A 22,999-nucleotide genomic window follows, 5' to 3' on the forward strand; every position below is an offset into this window, starting at 1 on the left:
AACAGAGACAACTCTTTCCACCTGGATATTCATTACCGGTAATTCCTTTAATTTTAATGAATTTCCTTGATAACAAATATTGAAAGAAAAGCAGAAAGTGTCGTCCCTAATTAGCCTGTGCAAACTACCCAGGCTAAGCTATGATGATACTTTACACACATGTATTAAGCCCTGTTTTCTCAAAGTGAGGCTTATATAGATTGATTAATGAAACTGTAAATTGTATAGCTTCCTGCCTTATTTGCTAGCAAACATTAGAGTATTGTGACAATGTATAGCTATTGTATTACATATAACTGTTTTTTTATCACGCTCTTAGATAATTATCTGGTTATTTGAAAACTCACAATTTTTTTTGCCGACAAATGATAAAATATGTTACAAAATATAAACCATCTTGAAATGATGTGCGTAGAAATGATGGACTACAGTAATTAGGAATATGAAGCCTTGCTACAGTTATTATATCATTGGAGATTTCTTTGATTGTTTAAACATTCTTGTATTTTGATCGTAACTAACTGTTTAATTCTGCACTCCAGAGGAACAAGTTTATTCGTAAGCCCCTGGGCAGCACAGGTCGAGCAGGAGGCACTGGGACGATCATACCGGACTCAGAATATAGGAACCTCTCCTCCCTTTTGGAGACAGAAGCTGAACGAAACCGGATCTTAGCGCGAAATGGCTATTCCACCAACATGATGTCAGACATTAGATCAGACTCCATCACTCCAACTTCGAACTCCAATAAACGTGTATTGAGTGCTTCTGGGCAGCGAAAGGATTCCGGTACGTACCTGGTTTTGCTGTTGATGTTTGAGATGCACTGGTCTGTTATTGTTTTTAGTGGTAGCATGGGCATATTTTCGAGTCTGAACATTGTCACACACCTAAAATGGTGGTTCTGTAACTTGTCCTCTTTTACAAGATTTCACTATTTATGTTGGTAGTGAGTTTCAATGTAAAACACTTCTTTGGCGTTGGTTCAAGCTTGAAGCACTTTCTGTATTGACCAATGCAGAGACTCTGTGCAGACACAAAAGGGATTGGTTTAGAAGTTAGTGTGTTGTTATTTTGTGAATAACTTAATCTTATTTCAATGAAGAAAGAGCTCGTAGCAAGCTATTGTAATAGTATTTTGGACCGTTATTTTATTTTTTGTTGAAAAAATATCATGTAAAATAAAAAAATAAATTATTATAAGAAGTAAGTTTGATGCAAATTGAAGTAAATATTTTGTTGCAATATTAAAGTAATCTAATATTTATGTTCTTTCAGCTGAAAGTATGTACTGATCTTAAATGACCTGCTTTTCCTTTTTTTCCCCATTCAGGGTCTGCTAAGATTGTGTATAAAAATAAGTTCTTAAGGATGCTTTGCCAGTCTCTGAGTAGGAACTAGGCCATGGAACAGAGCTGACTTTCTAGCAACAAAGTGTTTTAAAAAAAACACTTTATACCCCTCCCTGTCAAGAGCAATGTTAAATTTTTTAGACTTGTAAAAGCTGACATTTCACATAGTTGCAAGTGCATGAGAAAATCGTGAAGCCTGTCTAAAGGAACTGAATTCTGCAAATGGTGTATCCATGCCAATAGATCTTTATAAACCATGTATAACTACAGAACATATATTTAACACAAAAAATATGTTCCATGGTGTGCTATGGGACTATTTGCCTGTGCTGTACATGTATACCTGGCTTGTAGACCTGTGTGCTTTCCCTCACCATGTGTAATTGTAGCAACTGGTGATTTTCAGGGCCTCTTAACACAGTGACCCTCACATTGCGAGGTTCTCTCACCCTGTCAGAAAAATGGCTTTACCAAATCCTTGAGCAATACAAAAAATAGTTCCTGCATGCCAAGTTTCCAAACACACGTATGCATGGTTTGATTCTTGTAGCTCTTTGCATAGAAATGGGCGGCGGGTTTATTGCTTTCAGCTCATTGGTTGCTGCCTTGTAGGCAAACCATTATAATAATTGATAAAACTGAAAGGTGCAAAATATCAGGTTTAATGAAGTAATTATTATTTAACTCTATCTTTTAAAAAAGCTTAATAATTTGGAAGTTGTTTTTTGTGTGCAAGAAGCTACCAGAATTAGGCCAATTACACGGCAGCAACTGATGTTTTTGTGATTTGGATTTTTATCCCTTAAATGTGTTAACAGAAATTTCTTAAACACTTTTTGTTGGTTCTTTTAGTGGGTCCCCTTATGCAACAAGAGATAAAACAAAGCTTTGTGAATGACGTCTCTGGTACGTTTTCATTTGACGCTTTTCTTGCAGTGTTTAAAATTCCCCATCACCTTTAGACTGTGTATTTAAACGTTTTGGCTTGATCCAGTGTTTGGAATTCCTTGCAACCAGTCTGTACAGGTGGACCTTTTTCACCAGGTCTGCCATGTAGGAAAGAAACTTATTCAAGAGAATGAACATATATTAATATATTTACCGCATCATGTGAAAATGGATATTATGCTTTGGGCAGCAAGCTAGCTGGGTAATCTTGCAGTCTGGTCAGGAGCTATCCTGTCCACAAATGAGACCTCATTACCGTGCATGACTTAAAAGCTGACATAGTAACTCCTGACCAAACTAAGCAAATGACCAGACTGGACTGGAGCTACGCTGTCCACACACGGTGGAAAGCTTATTTCTCTTGATGCGACTCATGTATATTCAGACAAAGTATGTAAAAGTTAAAATGCAAATGCTTTGGCTGTGACAGGATGTTAAAACATACACAGAGATTCTACCGAGAGTGTACTTTAATGCGTCTTTTATAAGCACATACTCCTGAGTCCCGAAATTGAAACTTTTTTATTAGTTGTTGTTATAAGAGATTTCCTCAATCAAATACACTGCAACGCCGATATATCGCGGACCGGTATATCGCGCTGTCCAATATATCGCGCTTTGGCTATGGCTCCCAAAGATCCGACGAGCATGATCACTAAATGACATGTTTAAATCTAAGAATTCGCTAACTGAAGCTAAATACCAGTTCTAGCTAGTATTAACACCCTATATTTTGCGTGAAGCGTAAAAAAAAAATCAATTAGTGACAGTGTTGTATACACACGGCTGGAGTTCTTTTTAACACTAAAGAAATAACCAATTAGTGTCATTGCAAAGGTAATAATAGCAGTTTACTGGTATATAAATCGTTAAATTTTTGTACTGGTTATGAATTTTTTTGTTCAAAAGCGCGCGAAAATTGGCGTGTGTGTATTTATTTGTAAATAAAAATTTCGTAGCGGGTACAACATTGAGATAATTTAATTTCCATTAAAAGTTTCGTTGTAAATTTCTACCAAAGTACCGCGGTTTATAGCGAATTGTGTGGCATTGAATTTCCTCTTAAAAAATATATTTCAAACACGCTGTATCATTACCGTTAAGGCTGTTTCAGTTCCTTCATTAGGACTATTTATAAGGGTAAATTCGAATCTATGCACAATTATATTTTATACGTTTTTTATGGCAAGAATTATTATTTTTAGCTGATTCGCGAGCGAACGTACATGAAAATAACAAATAATTTTACATTTCGGTTTTAATGATAAATACAGATACGTATGTAGTTATGAAAATGTTTATTGTAGAATTGGTTTGCAATTATTACTTTACAAATATTTAGCAGCTCTGTATTCAAAAATGAAAACATTGGGGAAATTTGACATTAACCACAATACAATTAAGTTAGACATTTCTCGAGTTATATCGCGCACCGGATATATCGCGCTCACGATCTTTGGACCCCACCAACCGCGATATATCGGCGTTGCATTGTATACCTTTTAGTTTTGAATTCTAATACATGTATCTTAAATATTGTTGAGCATCTTAAATCTTTAAATACTTTTTTTCATATTTCTTCTGGATAAGTTGTGTATTTTAATATTCATGTAAAAGATTGTGGGTCTGTGTTTTCAGCAAATTACAGGCTGTAAGTTTGCATTTGCTCTTAATGTGTATTTCCCCACCCACACATAACAGAATGCTGCCTTGGTCTTTTGTTACCAATCTTTTTATTCAGCAAGACTTCTTTGCATTCTATCTGTATTGAATCAATGCTTATTTTTACACACATTTTTTTTGTTACATGATCTTGTCTATCAAGATGTAGGTTTTGTATTTTTTGCTGCAATTAGCTTTTTCATTCCCATTGAATTCAATATAGAACATTATGAAGTATTTTAAGGATCCTTTAACTATAAGTAAACACTATATCTATAATGTACGAATTATACCATTGGCTTCCTTAACAGGCATTTTTAATATAATTTGAGTGATGACCACACAAATATATATATTTTTACACCTGAAATTATGTTTAATACAGAGTCATTACTGGAATAATATTATTTTCTAAACGCCAATTTATTTGCTGAGTATATTAATCCATAATCATTTTCTATTTGTGTATTTCTCTTAAAAATGCATGCCAATATCAGAATCTATTCGTTATAATTGCCTAGTATGAACCAACTCTGTATATTTTTCTAAGATACACTTTTTAAAAAGAAATAGTGTCTGTACTGTGATTATTAATGAAATAGATTAATCTAGAGCAAGACAGTGTTGATGCAATTTATTTGCATAATACCAAGGAAGACCAAGGTGTGCGTGTTTAACACAAGAATAACCTTTTTGCCTGAGACAGGCTGTAGAAATGTTGATGAACTGATGTTTTAACACCTAAATATTAAGCTATAGTCAAAGTCACGTGTACGAGTATTTTGTATGTATATTCACACTTCTGTTGATGTTGGATAACCATCTTTCTATTCAGGGGATTCCTTTTTATTTACCAGAAATTCTCTACATGACTGTTATTTTTCAACTTGCCTTTCATGTCAAGTGACAGTTACCACTTATAGACTTTTAGATCACTATCCATTATAAATCTTCTCAAGGAGTGAACATCTTGCCTTTTATATAAGTTATATTCATCAATTCCTCCCTTTGTTAAAATTTTTATCAGGTGGGGAACATTATTGCTAGCCTTTTATACCAAGTGACAGTTACCAGTAATTGCCTTAAAAGTCACTTACCGGTATAATCCATTTGTGCCTTGCTCTGGAAAAACTTGGCGCAATGTTTGTGCGTTAAGTGTTGTCCCAGATTAGCCTTTGCAGTCCCCACAGGCTAAACAGGCTCGAGACTTTCCGCTTTTAACGTATTTTTCATTTAAAGTCTCTTTTTAACGAAAATCCACTTTAAGTGGAAAGGGCCGTGCCTGATCAGCCTTGGCAGACCAAACAGGCTAATCTGGGACGACAATTCAGACCAAACAGGCTAATCTGGGACGACACTTTTTGTGCCTGCATTAAACCCTGCTCTTTCAGATTGAGGCTAATTTTAAATCTTGTCAAGTCAGTAACATATTGGTTGACCTTTATGTTAACCCTTTCCCACTCAGAACCAAAGTGAGAATGGCTATGTGCAAACAGCATAAAACCAGAACAACCAGCAAGTAACTCGCAGTCTGTTCAGGTTTGATGCTGTTTGCTGCTCATCAGTATATAAGGGTTTCAAATAAAGCCTTTAATTCTTGAATTTAGTAAGAAAGCTATTTAATTGAATTAAACTTTCTATAGGACTTATATAAAAATGCGTCACAAATACATATCTAAGTGGTAAAGGTTAAGGAAAGATACTAGTTACTGTCTTTATGGTCACTATCTATGATCAATGTGAGACTGGCTCATCCAGACATTGCAATTGCACTCTGTGGATTGCCAATATTTTTTCTCACTGGTGGCAAGATCTTATATTTTTATTAATTCTGAACTCCCTAAACAGAACTAGAACACGCTTGTGTTGTGTAATGTTTGATGCTTTTTTGATCTGGCTGCCTTTGCAAGCTTGGCTGATGATCTTGTTTGCTGCATGTTGTTTTGAGAGATAGTATTGTGTATTTGTCTTATTTAGAGTGATATTGTTTATTATTAATTTTAATTTTAATATTTGTTTTAATATTTGTTCATTTGTGAAATGATTTTTATTGTTCACATTTTACTCTTTCACTGTTCTATTTTGTAAATGTACTGGTACCACTTTTTTAAAGGCACTGGTATGTTATTTAAACATTTCAGCTCACCTGAGTACGAAGTGCTCATGCTTGGCGTTTTTGGTCAGTCTATTTCCGGGATCCACCATATTGTAATGTTTATTGGGTGTCTTCAATTTTCAGCATGTTATCACACCTTTTAGTCTAATCTTGATGAAACTTGGTCAGAATGTTTATCTTGACAATATTGAGGCCAATATCAAATCAGGTCTGTCGGTCTGAAAACTAGGTCACCTTGAAAAAAAAAATGTTACCATTGCCATGTTTATCCATAAAATGTTCAGTCTGACCACCATTCAGGGTCACATGCAATAAAAAACAAGGTCACCATTTCACATAGTAGAAAAACCATGTAACCAATCTAGAGGCCACATTTATGACTCAATTTTGATAAAACTTGATCAATATATAAATCCTGACAATGTCAAGGCCATGTTTGAATCTGGGTCAAGTAGGGTCAAAATCTAGGTCACAAGGTCAAGCCTATGACAATTGGTTAACCTTGAACTCAGATGAGTGCTCCTGGGCCATAATGGCCAGATTTTTAACCAGGTTTTTTGAAGAAAAAAACTGGTTATTAGATTGGTGAATGTCGGCAGGCGGGCGGGCGGGCCGCCGGGCTGGCGGGCAGAACAAGCTTGTCCGGGCTATAACTCTGTCGTTCATTGTCAGATTTTAAACAGTAAAATGGTTTCCGTATGATAACTCAAGAATGCTTACGTCTAGGATCATGAAACTTCATAGGAACTTTGATCATGACTGGCAGATGACCCCTATTGATTTTCAGGTCACTAGGTTAAAGGTCAAGGTCACAGTAACTCGAAACAGTAAAATGGTTTTCGGATGATGACTCAAGAATGCTTGGGCCTAGGATCATGACACTTCATAGGAACAGTGATCATGACTGGCAGATGACCCGTATCAATTTTCAGGTCACTAGGTCAAAGGTCAAGGTCACTGACTCGAAACAGTTAAATGGTTTCCGGATGATAACTAAAGAATAATTAGGCCTAGGATCATGAAACTTCATAGGTACATTGATCATGACTGGCAGATGACCCCTATTGATTTTCAGATCACTAGGTCAAAGGTCAAGGTCACAGTGACAAAAAACATATTCACACAATGGATTCCACTACAACTGACAGCCTATATGGGGGGGGCATACATGTTTTACAAACAGCCCTTGTTTTCTTATTGAAATCAAGGTCAATTTTACAAAAGGGGGTTTACAATACACATTTTGAATTGTCTCCCTTTATCAGACTTTTTTCAACTGAAAACCTGGTTTGGTGACAATTTTGTCCCTTGTTACTGATTGTTACATATTTATTTATTTGATTTTGATATCATTATACTCAGAAATCCTCACAATTTATGTTTTACTTTTTTATTGTAATTTTATCTTTGTTTCTTTTATATATACAACATATTTATTTTGCACACTGTTATATGTGTAAACATGTTTGAACAGAAGAATCCTTCTATTATATTATATTATTTGTAGATAGTGGTAATTTTTGTGAAATTTGTATGCATTTACCGGAAAGTCAATGTAGAACATAAAATATACAATACTGTGCACTTGAAATATTTGCGAGTTATTGATGAATCATTTGTCTCAGATAAGGAATTATATATTTCCTGATAATCATCAACACATTAAGGTTATATATGATTTTGGCGGATGTACCGTTTTGATATTTAGTTGTTGTCCCTCTGTTACAACTGAGCTATCCACACTGGATGATATTGAAAGGGCGCAGACCTTAGGCATTTGATTATTATTTTTTTTGTGATCGCCTTTTGTCCGTCGTATGTTGTCCGTTGTGCGGCGTCAACATTTGCCTTGTTAACTCTGTCGAGGCCACATTTATTGTCCAATCTTCATGAAATTTAGTCAGAAGGTTGGTCTAAATAATATCTTGGATGAGTTCCAAAATGGGAACATTTGCTTGAAAAACATGGCTGCCAAGGGGCGGGGCATTTTTCCTTATATGGCTATATGTGGCTATAGTAAAATCTTGTTAACACTCTAGGGCCACATTTATTGTCTTATCTTTATGAAACTTGGTCAGAAGATTTATCCCAATAATATCTTGAACGAGTTCAAAAATGATGCCGGTTGGATGAAAAACATGGCCGCCATGGGGTGGGGCATTTTTCCTTATATGGCTATAGTAAAAACCTTGTTAACACTCTATAGAGGCCACATTTATTTTTCGATCTTCATGAAATTTGGTCAGAAGATTTGTCCCAATGATATCTTGGATGAGTTTGAAAATGGTAACCTTTGCTTGAATACATGGCTGCCAAGGGGCGTGGCATTTTTCCTTATATGCAATATATGGCTAAAGTAAAATCTTGTTAACACTCTAGAGGCCACATTTATTGTCCAATCTTCATGAAACTTGGTCAGAAGATTCTTCCCAATAATAGCTTGGACGAGTTCAGAAATGATGCCCTTTGGTTGAAAAACATGGCCGCCAGGGGGCGGGGCATTTTTCCTTATATGGCTATAGTAAAACCTTGTTAACACTCTGGAGGCCACAGTTATTTTCCAATCTTGATGAAATATGGTCAGAAGATTTGTCTTATTGATATCATGGATGAGTTCGAAAATGGTTACGTTTGCTTGAAAAACATGGCTGCCAAGGGGCGGGGCATTTTTCCTTATATGGCTATAGTAAAACCTTGTTAACACTCTAGAGGTCACATTTATTTTCCGATCATCATGAAACCAATGGTCAGAAGATTTGTCCCAATGATATCTTGGATGAGTTCGAAAATGTTTTTGGTTGCTTTAAAAACATGGCCACCAGGGGTGGGGCATTTTTTCTTATTTGGCTATATATGGCTTTAGTAAAACCTTGTTAACACTCTAGAGGCCACATTTACTGTCCGATCTTCATGAAACTTGGTCAGAAGATTCATCCCGATAATATCTTGGAAGAGTTAAAAAATGATGCCGGTTGGTTGAAAAACATGGCTGCCTGGGGGCGGGGCATTTTTCCTTATATGGTTATAGTAAAACTTTGTTTACACTCTTGAGGCCACATTTATTTTCTGATCTTCATGAAACTTGGTCAGAAGATTTGTCCCAGTAATACCTTGTTATCTCAGGTGAGCAACTTTGGGCCTTTCAGGCCCTCTTGTTTAGGATTGTTGAAAAGATTTCTTAAGGAATGAATTGTTTTCATTACATAAAATCATGTTTGTTGGCTAAACATCAGGTCACTTGGTCAAATAAAAATTCAGTGTTAAACACTAGAACCAATACCATGTTCTAATAGTGTTTTTATTGTGATCACTCAGCGTCCGGCGTCCGGCCGTCCGTCCGTCCGTCTGTCTGTCTGTAAACAATTTGTAAACATCTTCTTCTACTAAACCATTGAGCCAATTTCAACTAAATTTCATGTGGAGCATCCCTAGGTCATGGGACAAAAGAATTGTTAAAAAAAATTTGATCGCATAACCAAGATGGCCGCCATGACCATATATGGTAAAAACCTTAAAAAATCTTCTTGTCAGAAACCGCTCATCAGATTTTCAAAAAATTTCACAGGGATGACCTTTGAGGGCTCCCCTGAAAAAGTTGTTCAAAGAAATTTGATTCGTCAAAAAACATGGCCGCAGGAGCTCGTTGAACTTTGCATGTTTATTCGTTTTTGCCTATTTTGTGAAAACTTTAAAAAATCTTCCATATTTTTTGTCCGATCCTTTCCAAATTTGCACAGTGTCTTTATATCAATGAGGACACAAACCCTACAAAAAATGAGCATTATTGGTCCATGAAGTACAGAATTACCTCCCCTTGAATTGAGAAAATGGTGTTTATGCAATAAAGTCCAAATTTTTCATCCAATTCTTTCCAAACTTGTAAGGATTTAGCATGGTTCAAACAAGGGAAACAACTACGGTTTATGCATGTTATTTTTATTACAGAATTGCCTCCCTTTAATTCATTCAAAATCTCATTTTACATCAGAGATTCCAAATCTGACCTGTAAATGAGCCCCATATTTACTGCCAGTGCTAGGTTACCTTTTCCCATTTGATCATTCTTAAGTATTGGTCTTGTAATGCTGCTACTGCTTCTGCTACTGCTACTACTACTACTACTACTACTACTACTACTACTACTACTACTACTACTACTACTACTACTACTGCTACTACTACTACTTCTACTACTACTACTACTACTACTACTACTTCTACTTCTACTACTACTACACTACTACTACTACTACTACTACTACTACTACTACTACTACTACTACTACTACTACTACTACTACTACTGCCACCACCACCACCACCACCACCACCACACCACCACAACCACCACCACCACCACCACCACCACCACCACCACCACCACCCCACCACCACCACCACCACTTCTACTACTACGGCCACTACTACTACTACTTTTACCACTACTACTACTACTACTACTACTACTACTACTACTACTACCACTACTACTACTACTACTACGACTACTACTACTACTACTACTACTTCTACTACTACTACTACTACTACTACTACTACTTCTACTACTACTACTACTTCTACTACTACTACTACTACTACTACTACTACTACTACTACTACTACTACTACTACTACTACTACTACTGTTACTACTACTACTACTACGCCACCACCACCACCACAACCACCACCACCACCACCATTCACAGTGACAACAAACGTATTCACACAATGGCTGCTACTACAACTTAAAGCCCATATAGGGGGGCATGCATGTTTTACAAACAGCCCTTGTTTCTATGGGATTTTAACCACAACTGTTCATGTTTATCTCCGACACATATTTTTAGGTCACCTGTCATGAAGTGACACGGTGAGCTTATGTGAGCGTGTGATGTCCGGCGTCCGTTGTGCGTGCCTGCGTGTGTACGTGCGTCCGTCCGTCAACAATTTGTTTGTGTAGACAGTAGAGGTCACAGTTTGCATCCAATCTTGATGAAATTTGGTCAAAATGTTTATCTTGATGAAATCCGGTTTGGGATTGTATTTGGGTCATCTGGGGTCAAAAACAAGGTCACTAGGTCAAATAATAGAACAACCTTCTGTAGACAATAGAGGTCACAGTTTTCATCCAATCTTTATGAAATTTGGTCAGAATGTTTATCTTGATGAAATCTGGGTTGGGATTTTATTTGGGTCATCTGGGGTCAAAAACTAGGTCACTAGGTCAAATAATAGAAAAACCTTGTGTAGACATTAGAGATCACAGTTTTCATCCAACCTTTATGAAATTTGGTCAGAATTCTTGATGAAATCTGGGTGGGATTGTATTTGGGTCATCTGGGGTAAAAATCTAGGTCAAATAAATAGAAAAACCTTGTGTTGACAATAGAGGTCACAGTTTTCATCCAATATTTATGAACTGTTGTCAGAATGTTTATCTTGATGAAATCTGGATTGGGATTGTATTTGGGTAATCTAGAGTCAGGAACTAGGTCACTAGGTCAAATCATAGAAAAACATTGTGTAGACAATAGAGGTCATAGTTTTCATCTGATCTTAATGAGTCAGGTGAGCGATTCAGGGCCATCATGGCCCTCTTGTTGGTATTTGTAAACTAAATATTGGTTATCTCAAGTGTAAAAACGAAGTCGGACCCTGCTTATCAGGGAAGCCATTTTCCTCTTAAATAGATTTTTTTTCTTGGAGGAAGTCTCTTCTTAACAAATAACCCAGTCTAAAATGAAAGTGCTGTCGGCACAGGCTAATCTGGAATGGCACGTTACAATATGCATTATCGGGATTTTCTCAGAATGTGTCATGTTTGTTATAATCAGTGTTGTCCATCTGAATGTATCCTTCAAAGTATTGATGAAACAACCTAAGCTTTACATGTAGCATACTGACAGCCCATAAACGCCTTAAGTCAAATAATTGTCTAAGAATACTTAGAATTTTGCAACCCAGCTATCTTGTAATTAACACTGTTCCATTCAAAAGCCAATCAAAAATGGCTATATGCAACCAGCAAATAATGTGAACTTACTAGCAGGCTGTTCAGGTTGTATGCTGTTTGCTGCTCATCAGTATCTTAGGGCTAGAAATGAAGCCTTTAAATCTTGCATTTTGTAAGAAAGGTCATTAATTCATTAATTTTTCAAGGTAAACAAACACATAAAAATGCGTATCCAAGTGTTAAATGGTTAAGATCTGTTCTAATGGCGTTACTATGTGTCAGGTTATCGAACAGCTTACCAGTCCAACGCCCTCTGGCAGTACCACCTCATCGGAGGGCAGGGTAGTGTATTCTAGCCGTACTAAAAGCCTACACCTCACCTTTCAGTAGCTATTGTGTAGCCTCACTTGCAGCTAGGTTTGCCTTGACTTGTAATGGGAAGAATAGTTGTTTCCATTATGTGATGAGTTACCTTTTGTATCCCATTTTGTGGAGATGAAGTATAATTGTTAAGATTGAATTTTATGGTATATTTTACTAGAAAGATAAATTATATTATCGTTCTGGTATCAGTAAAAAAAGTTTGGTAAACACTATGCAAATTTCAATTTATAAGAACAATATTATATGTGCTTTAGACTTAGTATTTAAAACAAAAAGAAGAGAAAAAAGTAACAATTGTGATTCTGTTTTGTATTTATCACAAAACATAGCCTTATAAGTACATTATTTTTTCTCTTAAAACTTTTATATCTGAAAGGTGTAGATGTTAACTCAGCTTTAGTGTACTGTGATATAACCAGAACATTTAATCAGATTTTTAATAGGGTATGGCTTCTGCAAAATTATGTCAAGCAATGAAATATGCATATGAACAGTAACTGTTGACACACATAGTGTCTCTTGTTATTGAGTAAAATGCGTGAATTTTCAATATTGCGTCGCACTGTCTGAAGTGTTTGTCTTGTCATATCAGTAATGCTTAGTTTCTTATTGCTGCTCATTCGTGGCAAAATGGAACATGCTGTGGTTTGTCTATAAAAATGAGTACAGTATCTTTTTGAGACTTATTCCAGCACTACACTTGAAATGTATTGGTCACAATTTAAGCAGGAGGCATACTCTTTTCTGCCGAAAAATAGAGAAAGTATTCTATAATAATTTAGTTGTTATTAAATCTCATATTTATAATATACACGTACTATGTATCATTTAGCTGTATTAGAATACCTGTTGAAGCCAGTTAGAACATGAACGTAGAATGTTTAATTAATTAAACTTATGTGTATCTAATTACACATGTAAAAAGACTGTAAAAAGAAAAAGTAAGGGTCAGTTAAAGTCATATAATTGTGGGTTTTTTTTGTATTCCAAGTGGAGATTATAATGTCAGGGATCATATAGCATTTGGATGTGCATGAAACAATAATACTGACCTGGTTCAAACTGCTTGGAATTATGTTTGTCTGATAAAGTCATGTACAGATTGCAAGGTCAACGGAGTTCACAGATGTTTGAACGCGGGCTGGACAAAATGTTTACACACCATTAAGAACTTCACTTAGCAAATATCTCAAGTTATTGGAATACGCTTGCAAAACGTTTTGTGCATAAAAGACAGTTTTTGTTGCAGTTTGTGCCCAAATTTTAAGATTTTAGAATAAATCCTTGAATCTGAAATTTCATGTTGCGTGCAGCAGAACCGTGTTAATGAATGCGGTATACTAAAATAATTTTGCCATGAACACAGGTTTGTTTAAGAAATGAATTCTTATGTACTTCACATTGCCATTAACAGTATAACGAGAGCGCAGATGGCGCTGAAAGCATAGTTGCAAGGTACAGGGAAGTTGCTGCTGAAGTAAATGTTTAGGTCAAAATATACTAAATAGTTTCCTTATTTGTTTTGATGTAAAAGCGACAACTTTGAGCGAAAAAAAATACAACATTTTGCACATAGAGACCCCCATAACCATACCTTTTCTTGACGGGCATTCTTAGCTAAATCGATTTAAGCAATAAAAAAGATATGTCATGGTCAAACCAAAAAAGAATTCGACTCAAATCAAAATCGACTGTTTTTGCACCTTTTTTTCGGCCGTTTTCTAGTGGATTGTAACCTTTTGCAGTGCCATTTTTTACTTTAATCTCCAACTTTATCCTATTTCAGGGATTTAGTAGTTAGCACCTATGCTTACCCTATCAATATCTCCAAACGATAAAACCAGAACAACAGTCTGAAGTGTATAACATGCCTTCGAGGAAAATATGATGATTTGTTTAGAAAGTACAGCCCTTCATGACTTGATTATTTAGTATATTGTAACCTTAACGATTGCTGACAACACGAGTCGCCCCCCTTGTTGTTGCTACCAAAATGTTCTATTTTTAGAAACGGGAATTCCAAATAGTGAAGAATGTGAATGGTTACAAAATGACATAACTATTAAAATAAATACGTAGAATTACATTATTTCACACATACCATTATGCAACCATCTGTTTTCTTTTCCGACTTGATACATTTACAGCTTTCCATTTAATATTTTACAGACACAACACTCGTCCAGAATTTGCGCGAATCCATTAAATCCGATGCCACATTTAAACCGTTAGCTCTACTCGTAACGTTAATTTCTGGCTCAAAGTAAATCATTTTAACTTCAATTAACACATCTCTTTTACTTTCAAACTCTGCTTCATCAAATCCATAGAAAGGCAGATCAGAATCCATGTCATAAATCAGAAAACATTCATCGTACTCCGCCATTTTTTACACATTTTCAAAGAATAAAAGTGCTTTATGCCCCACTTCCTGCTGAGAATATGTTTTAATTTCTATTCATAATTAACTGATGAAATGTTACATATCCTTAAACCAGGGCCTTATGAATTCAGTTATGTAAACATTTGACTTCTCGCAGAACAATAAACAAAGGAAATAGAAATTAGGTGTGAGGTCACTATCAACAAGAACAGAATTGTTTTACTAACGTTTTGATTTAGTTTCTTAGAAGGTTTTTTCACGTAAAACGGTCTTAGAAAAATTCACTAAAAACGGTGTCAGCAATATTCTTGGAAGAAAACGTTAGAAAAACGTTTCAAAAAAAAATTTGTTAGAATTACCATATACTTAATTAAATAGATATTTCGTCTGATTTTTGATCAGGTAAGGCTTCATAATGGTCAACCGATCGATGTGGGTTTTCGAAATGTAGCTTATACCATAAGCATAGGTGCGTTGCACCTATGCTAAAAACTGTCTTTTAGGCACAAGTTGACATTAAAGAAAATTTGTTTTAAAAAGTAAAAAAAAAAAGCTGCACGATCCTGCACCCTTTAATAGTGTGTATGTGAATATATCATGATAACTATTAAACTTAACACACTTGCGCAATTTTTTTATCAAGCTGAGACCTATGTTTGAAAACTAAATCATTAATGACTTTGAAATGCCGAAGGTTTTTTGTATATTCTTGCTTCATGTATGCACATTTCAGTCATTTATAATTATCTTCTACTTTGATTTTACATATTTTAAAGCTTATATAGCAAATATATTTGTGTGTAAATTACTGTATGTTTCTGTAGGTGTGAAGAAAACCTCCTGTTTCGATGGAAGACCCTAAATATTCGTACCAGCTAGCCATGTATATAAACATTGTGTGATATAGATAGAGAGAGCCAATTCACCTGCTTCCTGTTCACAGTTTTCAAAAATATAAAATTGTTTCTTCACAACAAAACTAGTGAAAAGTATCCGAATCGCTTGAATAAAGATGCCCAACTCTGTTGACACAATACTTAATAAAATGCTTGAAGACTGTGGACAGATATTAGAATATGTAATGATTTGTATGTCAAGTCATTGTAACACAATTAAGACAACAAGTAGGCACATGTGATATTCACTACTAAAATCACACAATACTTTGTAATACTGTGAATAGATGTACCAATATTTTAATACTTCTTGTAAGGTTAATTATCAATAATTATAAAGTTGTTAACATGCAGCTGCAGATACTAAACAGTTAAAATAATCATAGAGTGCATGTCTCATTATAAAACTAGTTAAATAATGTTAGATTTCTTCATTCTATAATGTAAAAGATACATTAGTACTGCAATGCATGAGCCTTATTGAATTAGTGTTTATTTTTGTTTAAACTAGTGTTACTATATTTTTACCAAAAGCAATAACGTCATACAATGTTAACTGTGCTCATGATGTTACAGTTATGCCCTACATATTTATTTATTGTATTCTTTCGTTAATTTGTGTAAAGAGACTTAACTATGTGAAGTAATGGTAACCAATCTGTAAAAATTATATAAATAAACTAAATTTTATATAAAAACAAGCAAAAATATAACACAAAAGTACTTATAGAGCAATGTTCTGTGTAAATGCATATTCTCATCTCAGGTGATCTCAGCAAGGCTCTGATAAAACCGGGCTTAATGCATGTGCATAAAGTGTTTTCCCAGATTAGCCTGTGAAGTCTGCACAGGTTTATTAGGTACAACACTTTCATCTTTTATGGGAGTCTCTTCTAAATGAAAATAAAGTCTAGGCAGAAAGTGTTGTCTAAAGTAAGTCTGTTCGGACTGCACAGGCTAATCTGGGAGGACATTTTATGCACATGCATTAAGCCTGGTTTTCATAGAGCGCGGTTCCATTGTTGATGTAAGATGTGAAAGTTGTTGTTTCTCTGTTTCAGACCTTCAACGATATCATTCCCCGCAAGGACCAGGGCTGTCTGTAGTATCAGGTATGGTCAGCACATACACCTTACCTTCCTTGTCTAGCTGGAAGCTATATTAATTGTGCTGAAAGAAATAAAAGAGACGTGAAACTTGGCTTTATGTTCGCACAGGTTTATCAGGGATAACACTTTCCTCTAGTTTGGAAGTTTTGGTTTTTTAACAAAAATCCAGTCTAAGCCAAATGTTTTGTCCCTGATTAGCCTATGCGGACTGCACTTGCTAATCTAGGACAACACTTTATTCAATCTTCCTTTTTCATTTTGTGGATTCAATGAGAAAGTTATATTTCTTCTTTTATAAATTTCTGATCAACTTTTCTTGTCATCAAAGTTGTTCAGAAATTAAAATGTAACATTTTGTATTGCATATAATCAGATATTGAATTATAAACTAAGGTGACAAAATAAGTTTTTTACACTCACTAAGTCTTTATGACATCTAACCCGTTTGACATTTCTTGGTCCATACCACCCTTATCATTAGGTTGACCATCTTTTTCCATCCCTAGATCTGGAATATTTTAGCCTTGCACTGTAAAAACAAGGCGTAATGTGTGTTAAGTGTTGTCAAGTTTAGCAGGTGCGGACTGCATTGGCTAATCAGTGATGACACTTTTGGCCTAAAGTGTATTTTTTATTAGAAGAGACTTCCTATTGACACTAAATTACATTAAAAGCCATGATTAGCCTGCGCATACTCCACAGGCTAATCTGGGATGACACTTTTAAACCCTGTTCTCCAAGAGTGCTTTTCATTTATTAAAAGTTTCTTTCCGACACCACAGGTCCAGCCCCAGTTATACAGCGACCTGACCTGGGTCAGCCAGACAGCGCGCTGTCGGTGGGCAACATCAGTCGAGTGAACTCCCATCATTCCATCGCTTCTGAACCCACAGGGCTACGCTCCACCAAGTCACAACGAATACGCGGCGCCTCAAACAACATAAGATTACGTCAGATGGAGATGCGGGAAAATCATGCCATCGTGTTTAGTTGATGCACATCTGCACTTTATAGGAAATGGTAAATTCTGATGAGCCTGCGCCGCGTACACAGTGAAAAAATGTGACCCATCTCTATTGCCAAGCAAGCCATTTTAAACCTTTTCATTTAAGAATTCATGTCCATTTATGATTAATGTTTTTTATCATGTATATTCAGATATAGTTTTTGTTAGGATGCCCTGGGTTGCCAAAGAAAAAATGTGTGGGTCATCTTTGTAAGAAGTCTCCTGTATCAGATAGATAGGGCTGACAGTGGTAACTTCAGCGTGTGTGCAGTCTGTGAACAGTAACTTTTTGAATGGTTGATTAAAAGGGCGATAGACTTTGAAAAGTTGAATGATCGATTAAAAGGGAGATACATTTAAGTCATTGGTGTAGATTTCGAAGTGAAAACTTGCAGCATTAATAATGTCAAGTAACGTTCTAAGCAAGAACTACTTAGCTACAAAGATATGTGATCGAGTGGGAAAAGAGGTGGGAAAAATAACAATTGATGGTGAAAGAGAGACATTTATGGAAAACGGATCATGTTACAAAATTTGTTGAAGGAGTATGGACATTAATACTGAGCGCTTGCTTCTTTGCTACTTACAGAAGAAGCTGAAATAATTGTGTGTTGTGTCGTATTGATTTATTTTATTTTCCTATAGTTTGCACTGCCATGTTTGGCATTTTTGTTCTCTTGATTTATTAAAAAAAATGAATATGCTGTTAAACATTTGTGCATTTGATATTTATGATTATATGCAAATGAACTATTAAAATCTTCTATGATGTTAAAAGGAAATGTGTATTGTACTTTTATCTGAAATATGAAACATTCCATCTTTTGTTTCAAGGTCTTTCAATTGTTCAGATGTTGTAGAACTGTGATTTATAACCGGTATGAGGTTTCTCCTGTGATATCTGTTATTTATTAAACTGTTAAGTTTCATAGCATGTATTTTTCATGCCAATAAACAAAGTATATTTATTTTGTGCATTGATACCACATAGAAAGTAATTAACCCTTCACCACTTAGATACGTTTTTTGACACATTTGTAGTCCCTTAGAAAGTTTAATGTAATTAAAGACTTTTCTAACTAGATTCTAGTTTTTAAGGCTTCATTTCCAACCCTTAGATACAGATGAGCAGCAAAAAGCATAAAACCTGAACAGACTGCAAGTAACTCGCAGGCTGTTCTGGTTTTATCCTGTTTGCACATAGCCATTTTAACTTTGCTTCTGAATGGGAAAGGGTTAACAGTGTTGGTTGGTAATATAAATATTGTGGTGATATTTGTATATGCTTTGCCAAAGCAGGTTTGACTAATTTTCTTTTCATTTAGGATTTTCCTTTGTTTTATTATTTTCATAATAACATTTGTAAAGAGCACCCACTCCATTCATCTTTAAATATAGTTGAATTCTATACAATGCTTAGGTACTTTTTAATCAAGTAGTGTCTATATCTGATATTTATGACACATTTTTATGTCCCCCACCCACCATAGTGGGGGACATATTGTTTTTGCCCTGTCTGTTGGTCTGTACGTTGGTCTGTTTGCTCCAACTTTAACATTTGCAATAACTTTTTCAATATTCAAGATAGCAACTTGATATTTGGCATGCATGTGTATCTCATGGAGCTGCACATTTTGAGTGGTGAAAGGTCAAGGTCATCCTTCAAGGTCAGAGGTCAAATGTATGTGGCCAAAATCGCTCATTTTATGAATACTTTGGCAATATTGAAGATACCAAAGTGATATTTGGCATGCATGTGTATCTCATGGAGCCGCACATTTTGAGTGGTGAAAGGTCAAGGTCATCGTCAAGGTCAAAGGTAAAAAAAATAACTTCAAAGAGGCGCAGAAGGGGACATAGTGTTTCCAACAAACACATTTCTTGTATATTTATGCTATTTACGAGTGTGATACATATTTGTCGCAAAAAGCACCTTCTTTTTAGCTCGGCTGTTTTCGGAGGTATTGTCATAGCCAGCTCGTCGTGTCCATGTCTGTCGTCGTGTTGTCCGCGTCGTGCTTAAACCTTAACATTTTGTATAGGTTTTTAACATTGGCTCTAAAATCAAAGTGCTTCTACCTACAACTTTGAAACTATACATGTAGCTGCACCTTGATGAGTTCTACAAGCCACACCCATTTTTGGGTCTCTAGGTCAAAGGTCAAGGTCACTGTGACCTCTAAAAAAAAATATTAAAAAATAAAATTCTGACAAGCTTTCGCAGCCGAGCGTGGCACCCGTTCATGCGGTGCTCTTGTTTATATTAGTCATTTTATTTTGTTTGTTATATTTGACAACAGGTTGTTTAGCCATACCCAATTAAGTCATTTAAATAGCACAGCTACTAGAATTTTTTTAAAACAGTCATGTTTTAATAGATTTCAAACACTGAATTAATTAAAACTTGACTTATTATTTGCGTACATGTATACCAGAGTACAGAATTGATTGTTGTTAATTCCAATTTCACATGGACTGATGGCAGACTTTAGAGGAACATGTACACCACATGCAAAGATTATATTGTTGCTGTTAGCAAATTTCAAATTGTACAGTTTACTGTTTAATAAAACCCAAATTACGTTAGGTTTATAAATTCTTTTTTTACAAAATGGGCTATGTATTATCTTACAGTAAGTGAAATTGTTACTGCTTATCATTTGTTTAAATTGACTGGTAAAAACCATTGTATTGCCATTCTGTATTGGTATCTTTCCATTGTTCAATGTATTTCAAGGTTTTATTTTTAAGCTAAAGATTTTAAAGGGTGAAACGAATATTTGTTGTCGCGCACTTATTTTCGTGTATTTTCATGAGTGTGCTCAAACATATTTCAAATGTTCAATGAACGTTTAGGTGTGCAGTCTTATGTCAAAAATTATTTTCAAAAGTTCCAACTTGCCAAAGTCAAACAATTTAATGAAATTTCATGTCATGAAATAGATGAATCCACTGTAAGTTATAGTCACATAAGATTGAATTCTAGAATTAAAGGTCTGAAAGTGTAAAACATATTTTGACAAAGTAAAAAGACACACATTTAGTTACGGAAATAAAATGGAAACATGTTATCATATCTTGTAATGTGGAGTTTTGGAGTAATTTATCTCCATGGACATTATGGGTAACATGTTTTTAAAAGTTACTGTTTATTGTGTAACTGATATATATTTAGGTCAATCTATTTGTGTATTAGTGATTAATTTATGTCTGATGTCACATATTAGACTTTACTCAATTCCAGTTTATGTACAGGTGTAAAATAACTTAAGTTTAAGTGCCAATTCATATATATTATGTACATAGCTCTGGGTTATTGTTATAGCATATTTTGATTGTTTTTATTGTAAGGTGATAATTTTTATGAAGTATTATTTGTATATTTATTATAAATGAAAAGCACATTAAATTTATCACATAATCACCATGCTGTTTTTGTTGTTAATATACCCTATTTCGGTTTAGCTCACCTGAGCGTAAAGTCCTTATGGATTAAAATATTTTGGTCAGTCTCTGTCAGAAGTCATCAATTTACTTTGATTAAATCTCTACCAAGCTATGCATTGAAATTGTATTATTTTAGAAATTTTAACCAGTTTATAGCAGCATGAAAATGTTGTATATTTCCCAAAAGTAAAAATATAGATTTTACTATATATGAACATGTTTGAGTGAAGTCTGCATAGGATTATTAAGCAAATCACTTTCTCTGCTTTTATGGCATTTTGTTTAAAGCAGGTCTCATCTAAATGAAAAATCAGTGAAGGCGGAAAATGTATGAACATATTAGCCTGTACTGACTGCACAGATTAATCTGGTATATGCATTAGCCTGTACCGACTTCACATATTAATCTGGTATATGCATTAGCCTGTACTGACTGTACAGATTAATCTGGTATATGCATTAGCCTGTACTGACTGCACAGATTAATCTGGTATATGCATTAGCCTGTACGGACTGCACAGATTTCTCTGGTATATGCATTAGCCTGTAATGACTGCACAGATTAATCTGGTATATGCATTAGCCTGTACTGACTGCACAGATTAATCTGGTATATGCATTAGCCTGTACTGACTGCACACATTAATCTGGTATATGCATTAGCCTGTACTGACTGCACAGATTAATCTGGTATATGCATTAGCCTGTACTGACTGCACAGATTAATCTGGTATATGCATTAGCCTGTACTGACTGCACAGATTAATCTGGTATATGCATTAGCCTGTACCGACTGCACAGATTAATCTGGTATATGCATTAGCCTTGTACTGACTGCACAGACTAATCTGGTGTATGCATTAGCCTGTACTGACTGCACAGATGAATCTGGTATATGCATTAGCCTGTACTGACTGCACAGATTAATCTGGTATATGCATTAGCCTGTACTGACTGCACAGATTAATCTGGTATATGCATTAGCCTGTACTGACTGCACAGATTAATCTGGTATATGCATTAGCCTGTACTGACTGCACAGATAAATCTGGTATATGCATTAGCCTGTACTGACTGCACAGATTAATCTGGTATATGCATTAGCCTGTACTGACTGCACACATTAATCTGGTATATGCATTAGCCTGTACTGGCTGCACAGATTAATCTGGTATATGCATTAGCCTGTACTGACTGCACAGATTAATCTGGTATATGCATTAGCCTGTTCTGACTGCACAGATTAATCTGGTATATGCATTAGCCTGTACTGACTGCACAGATTAATCTGGTATATGCATTACCCTGTACTGACTGCACAGATTAATCTGGTATATGCATTAGCCTGTACTGACTGCACACATTAATCTGGTATATGCATTAGCCTGTACTGACTGCACAGATTAATCTGGTATATGCATTAGCCTGTACTGACTGCACAGATTAATCTGGTATATGCATTAGCCTGTACTGACTGCACAGATTAATCTGGTATATGAATTCACCTGTACTGACTGCACAGATTAATCTGGTATATGCATTAGCCTGTACTGACTGCACAGATTAATCTGGTATATGCATTTTACATCCAGTATTACCAGAGTGTGACTCCTATTAACTTATCAGATAAAATCAAAGTGCCCCAATAATGACAACCAGAATCTACCTGCCCTCGTTTACACTTTTTTAAGGGGAAAACACTGTTAACAAATTGTGAGAACACAACAACAGTTTAGC

General features: G+C 35.3%; 1 protein-coding gene across 18 annotated transcripts in view; it reads left to right on the plus strand.

The window, feature by feature from the left end:
* LOC127877721 (tubulin polyglutamylase ttll6-like) overlaps positions 1-21,240 on the plus strand; it is an 83,931-nt gene extending 62,691 nt beyond the window's left edge. For 16 of the 18 annotated variants that reach the window (XM_052423871.1, XM_052423858.1, XM_052423861.1 and 13 more), the window contains 5 exons: positions 543-789; positions 2,205-2,258; positions 12,320-12,379; positions 16,762-16,812; positions 17,592-21,240. In XM_052423871.1, the coding sequence (XP_052279831.1) occupies positions 543-789; positions 2,205-2,258; positions 12,320-12,379; positions 16,762-16,812; positions 17,592-17,803 (624 nt within the window). In that variant the 3' untranslated portion in view covers positions 17,804-21,240. The remainder of the gene's footprint in view (positions 1-542; positions 790-2,204; positions 2,259-12,319; positions 12,380-16,761; positions 16,813-17,591) is intronic. The other 2 variants (XM_052423862.1, XM_052423864.1) reach the window with 2 other exon arrangements.
* Positions 21,241-22,999: the final 1,759 nt, after the last annotated feature.

This window comes from Dreissena polymorpha, chromosome 4, assembly GCF_020536995.1.
Source record: "Dreissena polymorpha isolate Duluth1 chromosome 4, UMN_Dpol_1.0, whole genome shotgun sequence".
NCBI lineage: Eukaryota > Metazoa > Mollusca > Bivalvia > Myida > Dreissenidae > Dreissena > Dreissena polymorpha.